Genomic DNA, 7,425 nt, shown 5'->3' on the forward strand with positions numbered 1-7,425 from the left:
TTAAAGTCACATTTCAAGTACCTAAATGTGTATGAGCTTCATGATCCAGGTAATATAAAGTTTCAGTGCTTGTAATGAATCATTTTACAGAAGTTCTTCATTATTCTTAGCGTATAACATCAAGGGGGATGGGGGAAGACAATTAATGCATAAAAACTCAGTAAAAGATTTGATACAATGTTATAGAACTACATAGTTGGCACATATTTATCTAAAAATCATTCAAGCAATGCCTAACATACAACCATATTCTCCAAGTTCTGTTGCTCTTATTACAGATATGTAGAGATCCAAAGAAAAAAAATGCTCACGAAGAAGGGAGGCATCATGACTTACACAAACATCAATGATTACCCAAATGGATGGGAATAAAAGGTTGAAGAAACTCAAAAATGGGTCATCTTCGTCCAACAAAAGAAATGATGACCTCATAGTGGAAATCATTAGGCCCCACCGTGCTGATGCAGATAAGTATTAAAAAAATCAAGGAAAAAAATAGATGGGACAATCTCCATGCCAAAAAGTGTTAGCGTAAACATCTATTACCGATCTGTGCATCAGAGAGTAAACATATGAGAAAAATGATAGTGCATCATGCTTTTCTGTTTTCTAAAGTGCCCAACAAATGTGTAACTCTCATCTAAAAGGAGATTTCCCCAGGGTAAATTTAAACGATATCATGTTTTTAAAACATTTAATTTTGAGAGATATTTGCATATAGATAGAGAGATAAATAGATTCATATACTGCATTTTCAGCCGGTTCTTTCCAATTACATAGCTGGGATATCTGATTTTTATTGTTCGCGGAAATACTAACTATTAAGAAAAACATTGAAAGTAAGCCCAAAGGCTGGAAACATAATATACTTTGTCCAACAAGATGAATCAATTTAATAAAGAATTTTCTTTGTAGAATCCCCATTCAGTATTTCTTTAAAATAAAATTCCCATTCATATGTTGTTTATCTATGTTATCCTGAAAAAATCTTTACAAGATATCTGCCAGTTGATGGCCAATTTTCTCTAGTCAAATAATGAGGGTTGCACAGTCATATGCTTCCCTAATGAGGAAGAAGGTATAGTTATTAGTAATTTTGACGACAAAATGAAAATTCTCCACATGAAAAGAGCATGTAACTTTGACAAAAACTCGTCACTTTGGACAAAATTGATAAGAATAAATTTGGTCGCTACAGAATTACGAGAATTGAATTTCACAAAAAATGTCTCATTTGCTCTAGACGAATTATAGTAGTAGATTAAATTAGGATAGTGCAAGTAGAATGTCTGAAATAGATAAAATTAACTAGTAGATTATGTCTGAAGCATGTTTTTTTATTTATTAATTCCAAAATAAACACATAGATTAGATCACAATTAGGAGGCAACTATAATTTATAGTTGATCATGGATACAAGCACCATTGCTGAAATACTAGCTTCTATTTGAAATGCTGAGATGACTAAAAAAGGAACGGTTCGAATATCATCTATTAATATTACCAAAAACATAGTTAAAATAATTTCTCACGAAGGTTTTATTGAAAATGTTGCAAAACATTGAGAAAATAATAAATATTTCTTGGTTTCAACCCTGCGACACTTTGGAGAATCTCCTTTGTTTTCTCCATTTTCCTCTTTCGCAAAACCTCACTGAGGAAATTTTGTTGATTTTGATGCTGAATCTGAAGTTCAAGTTAAATATAAATCAAATAACTAACCCATGTTGATTAAGCTGGAAGATCTTATTATGAAAGATCAAGTCAAACATTGGTCAGAGTTCCCCATTTTTAAATATTTAATTTTTTAGCTTTCAGATTGATGGATATTATGGGGCGATCAGGCCAAATCACACCACCATCTTTTATTTAAGTTCATTGAAAAAAATATTACGTTCATTATTATTCCAGTGTGATGTTTATAATGAAGCCCATGTATACGTGCAGTGTGATGTTTATGAGATGATAATACAATGATCACTAGTCTTTAAACATGTATTCTAAATATTCCTATTTGGTGGATAGTTGAGATGGACATCAAATTATCCAGATAGAATATCACTAACTGATCCAGGTAGTATAGCTGATCATGTGGCTCTTAATGTGGCTCTTAATGTGGCGACACTAAGGACATATAAATAGGGAAGGGGTACTCCTTTTCAAGCACCCATGCCAGCCAGAATTGAGAGCCCCCTTTCTCCATTCTCATCTCTTCTCAACTCAACCATTGAGAGTGTCTTCAAGGAGAGTTGGAGAAGAAGAAGTGGAGATCTAAGAGCAATGTGATCGTGTGGATACTTCTAGAGGTGAGGCACATGAATGACTTCAGAGAAATCTCAAAATAAGCAGGTCAAGAGTGGAATAAGTTCACCATAAATTACATATGATGTATTATTTTAATGATCGATTTAGAATCCATAATGTTTCCCAATCCATGGAAAAACTTATTTTCCATGATTGAACCAACGCACGGAACCCAACACAATGTATCCACAAAATTGGGAAAACTTGGATGGAAATACAATCATTTTATAGTGGGATATTGGATAATATCAATGCTTGGAATAAAAATTGGATTGCCTCAGATTCCCTTGTCACTCTCCCCTATATCATATATAGGGAAATAAATTTGAGTAGAAATCATACTTGAGAAGGATTGGCCAAATGGAGGGTACATTAAAAGAATTCAGGTATGAAAACATTAAACTGAGAAAAAAATTAGATTTTTTACATTTTTCTACTGTTTGTATTAAAACTCATGAAGAATTCACAACAAAGTTGGCTTGGCAACATATTTGCCACCAAAAATAAAAAAACTGAGCACTGACTATTCTATGGGAAATACAAAATCCTACCAAATTGGTATTTCTATTGATTTTAAATTCGCATGTTGCAGCATAAATTCACAAATAGAGGATATCAAGCACATATTCTTTGATGGTGAGGCATAAAATACCTCTAAATTATATTAACACATATCCTAAGTTACAAATAAAATGTCAGTAATCCAACATCCTCAAAATACTCTTATATCTTTTCCTTAAGGAGATTTGGAAGAATATGAATATCTGCATTTGACATAATCATATTGGAGGATATTTTTCAACTGTTACATGAGTAAAATTATGGATAAATAACATCTAATCACTTATCAGACTCACAAAGATTACATATTACAGAAGAAAATGAAATACATGGACTACGAAATCAGAATAGCTATGCTAGCCTAATGGAATATGCACATGAAATCTTTACAAACTTATCGGACGCTGACATTTCATGGTCTGTATGAGCTAAATGTGGATGTTGCATGTAGGGGAAGTCAATGCAAAGATTCAAGATGTGGAATACTTATAAATTCCAATATAAATATTTAGAGAAGTTCATGGCTCAGATTCGCCCGTGTATCCTCAATCAATGGCTTGCGTTACACCACGTGTTACCATATGAAAAGGACAAAAAAGAGTAGTGGTATACTTTAGATAAAATAATAAAGGGGCATGTGACATGGAAGCATTTCAATGTGCGCCACATCAACACACATTGTAAAATCAAACCAATATTTGATGGAGACGTCAGCACCACACTTTTTGACCATAAAAAAAGTACAAATAAAAGTTTTAAAAACATTTTTTAAAATTTCACCGACACTGGTCCACACATTTAATGCACAAAAATAAATTTCACCGACATTGGTCCACACATTTAATGCAAAAAATCCCCCATTTTATTCATTCATCCATGTCATTGCCGACAATAAAACAATAATAAAAATGTTAATAATTTATGTCACTATGCCATGGTTAATCATAATGCCAAAATGGCATTGTTTTAATCATTGACTGATGCTAATCATTAACAAGATTTAATGATTCGTTGAAGCAAGTCATGAAATGGTCAAAAGTGTACCATTTGATGAATCATAATAATTGGTCAAAAGTGTACCATTTGATAAATCATATATTGTGAAATGGTAAAAAAGTGTAACATTTGATGAATCATATAATTATTGGCAAAAAAGTATACCATTTGATGAATCATATATCATGAAATGATCAAAAAGTGTATGATTTTCCCAATAATTAATATGTAGTTATTGATTGCCATCTGATGAATCAAAAGGTGACACATGGCACATAAGATATTAAACCCAATAAGACATTAATAGTTCATATACAATTAAATAGAAAGCCAAAAAATACAAATAAATCTATATGGACATATCTTCATGAAAAACATATTTCAACTCAATTTATTTCATAATATGAGTCAGAAAATTCACTAAGATCCCAAAAATATTTGGAATTTCACAAAGTTACTTTATGATTGATAACACACTCATAGAACTAATTTAATGCAAATAAACATGAAAATATTTTCATATTAACATATGGAGTATGGGTGTCATCACTTACACCCCATCTTGATAACTCGATCGTCTTCTTGAACCTCTTGCTGCCCCCAGACCAGGGCTATTTGGAATTCCGTGATTGGTAACACATATGTCATAGTCAAAGTACAACCATATGTTCACAAGATGTCTTTGGCATATCAGATTTAAGGATTATTTACTATTCTATTGTTGAGAGTTACCATTTTGGGATTCATACAAATTAATTCAGTGAACTCTTTCCACTATCTATCATTGGTATTTCCACACTAATGGTTACGTGACCGGTCAAACTCATCATATTAGCGAAACAAATAGTGCTATTCTAGCCGGGTACTTTTGACTTCTTTCATAGGTATCCTTTGAATATGAACATTTGAACAAAAGCTTATAAACTAGTGATCCCCGTATCATGATCTCATCATACTTTACTAAGTCGGATAATGTATTCATGGACTTCATAATAAGCATCGCATGCGCACTATAATGAATATATCAAATTCATGAATAATGAACAAGATGTGGAACATGTGATTAGCTCACAGCCACATCTTTTTTCCATCATTCGATTATTGGACAAATGAAATACAAGTTAATGAAGAGATAACTGGAAAATAAAAAAGCTTTAAAATCTTGAAGTCCTCAACGCAGTGACACACTTTTGATTATATAAGAACAAGACTCACAAGGGTCCATCTTATGCATTCCCTTATTGGAGCTTAGAACTAACTGATCACAAGCCTGCTTCTTGATCATGTAATTTTGGCCCCACTTGACTGCTTGTGCACATTCATTTGAATCAAAATTAAGTTTTAATGGGTCCCATGACTTCATAATGTATATTATTGTTCTTATTCTCCATACGAAACTAATGAATTTTATTTCTTCATTTATGGACAAGGTCATGAGTCACATCTTAGGAAGGATTGAGAAGTTTCTAGAGTGTTTAGGATATTCATATTCACATGACCATGGGTCGTCCAAATCAAGGAAGCACACTAATGTTAGAAGGTGGTGATTAACATCTTTTTTTCCTTGTTTCATGAAATCAGAGAAATACAGTTGTCTATGAGCATATCTTGGTGAAATTTATTGTTTTTTGTTATTTTCAATTGGTTTTTATTTGTTTTAATTGGTTTGGAACCTAATTAGCTAATATAGGTCTGTTTAGACATGTCGTCAGACAGTTGACGACTCTCCTTATTTCTGACTTCTATCTCATTCCCTTACATACTGTAACCCTTTTATTCTGATAATTCTAATAATTATCTCTTATTATCCTACTATAATTGTCATCCCTATTTCTTTTTTCTCTTTATTTCTATATAATCATATCTTAACAGAATTTAAAACATACATTCTGATATACATGTCAATCAAATCGATCTCAATATGCTCTTCAAAAGTTTGCTATAACTATGATAATAATTGAGCGCCACGAAGATGACTTGGCTTCGTAACACCAAACTTCATCTTCATACCCTTCAGTTGCCCATTCATATATCCCACTAAAGCAATCTTCTAAAACGATTTTGAATAAAATTCTCACCCAACTAAGATCAGTGAATCATGGTCAAATGCGACTAATTCCACTAATCCTTTACAAATAAGCAAGGAAAATGGCTGTTACCTCTACTCATTTACAAGGTGGGCCACCTATCGCAGCAGCAGCTCTAAAGAGTCGGCAAAGCTTTCATCGGGACCGTCCTCAGGTGAGATTTCATCACAGCCGTCCGATTTCCTGCCACCTGAGAAGCCAAGCACAGTAAAATCAACGGCGGAGATGTCATCTCTGGAACATCTGATCAAGGAGGATGACGACGGCCATGGCGACGGCAGCGTCGAAGCCTGGCATGACGACGAGACGGAAGACGTCGCCGCCGAAGCGGACACCGCCAACAGACTCCTTCACCGCGATCTCCGCCACGCGACGATGACGAAAATCGTAGATCGCGCAGCTCCGCTTGTGGAAAGATCCTTCCACGATGAAAGATCCTTCATCGTGCTCCATCTTCGCTAGAATCTTCGATCCGAGCACGCCGAGAACCTTCTTCGCGGTGAAAATCGGCGACGCCGTCTCCTCTCCTTGGTACACTCGCCACCGGTCGATCAAGCTCAGTCTCTGGAGCATTTCAAAGATCGGATGTCAGATATGGAGAGTTGCGGATTTTGAAAAACGGAAAAAGACGGGAGAACCTTTCGCCGGATGGAGAGGATCGGCGATCCGCAGCGGTCCATGAGTACAATCTCCGCCTTCTTCTTCGAGCAGTAGTTGTCGACGCGGAAGAAGAGATCTCCATTGCCGTCGAAAACCGTGAATCCGCTGCCATTGAAGAGCAGCGATTTCCTCCACACCGTCAGTACTGTCGGATCTTCTTCCCTCTCCGCCGATGATCTGCAGCTCGGATGAACTTTCGCCATCTTCTTCTTCTTGATTCTTCTTCTTCTCCTTGATTTGATTTTCTTGTAGTTTGTTTGGCTGTTAGGGGGAGGGTATATATAGGCGCGCTATCCCGTCGAAAATGCCCCTCCTCGAAAAACTCGAATTCCGCTGTCCGCTTCTCAACCGTTACCCGTCTTCCGTCATCCGTCATCCGTCATCGTCCTAGTGGAAGTGAACTATTATTTAAAATTCTGAGTAATAAGGTTCTACCTACTGTGTATTCTATATTGTACTGAACATGCTGAAAAATGAAACTTAAACGGTATACAATTAATTCCTAATACGAACGACTATTGGTCATCCCTAAACTAGTGCCACGCGGCAAAGGGTTAAAATGGTAAAATCCACGGGAGAATCAGCACACGGGCTCAGCACACGACTGGGCGAACACGCAACCATGAAGCCAAATGGCCAAATCTTCGTGGGACCCACCTGCTGAGCTGGCCATAAAGAAAGGTCAACTGAGCGGTCAAATGAGAGAGTGACGTCCTAGTGCTACATCAGGGTACATAAGTTCTAATATCTAATTAATTACACTATTTTTGTTACCGGTCGATTCCTTCCCTTATCCATTCATACGAATGAAATTGAC

General features: G+C 35.6%; 1 protein-coding gene across 1 annotated transcript; it reads right to left on the minus strand.

The window, feature by feature from the left end:
* Window positions 1–5,957: 5,957 nt before the first annotated feature.
* On the minus strand, window positions 5,958–6,873 carry LOC144715870 (protein LURP-one-related 8-like). The gene is made up of 2 exons (XM_078590875.1): window positions 6,587–6,873; window positions 5,958–6,512 (listed from the first exon to the last, which is right to left on the minus strand). Exons 1-2 carry the CDS (start codon window positions 6,809–6,811, stop codon window positions 6,177–6,179), a joined length of 561 nt encoding a protein of 186 aa, XP_078447001.1. The 5' UTR covers window positions 6,812–6,873; the 3' UTR covers window positions 5,958–6,176.
* Between the last annotated feature and the right edge of the window lie 552 nt (window positions 6,874–7,425).

Source organism: Wolffia australiana, chromosome 19 (assembly GCF_029677425.1).
Source record: "Wolffia australiana isolate 7733 chromosome 19, ASM2967742v1".
Classification (NCBI taxonomy): domain Eukaryota; kingdom Viridiplantae; phylum Streptophyta; class Magnoliopsida; order Alismatales; family Araceae; genus Wolffia; species Wolffia australiana.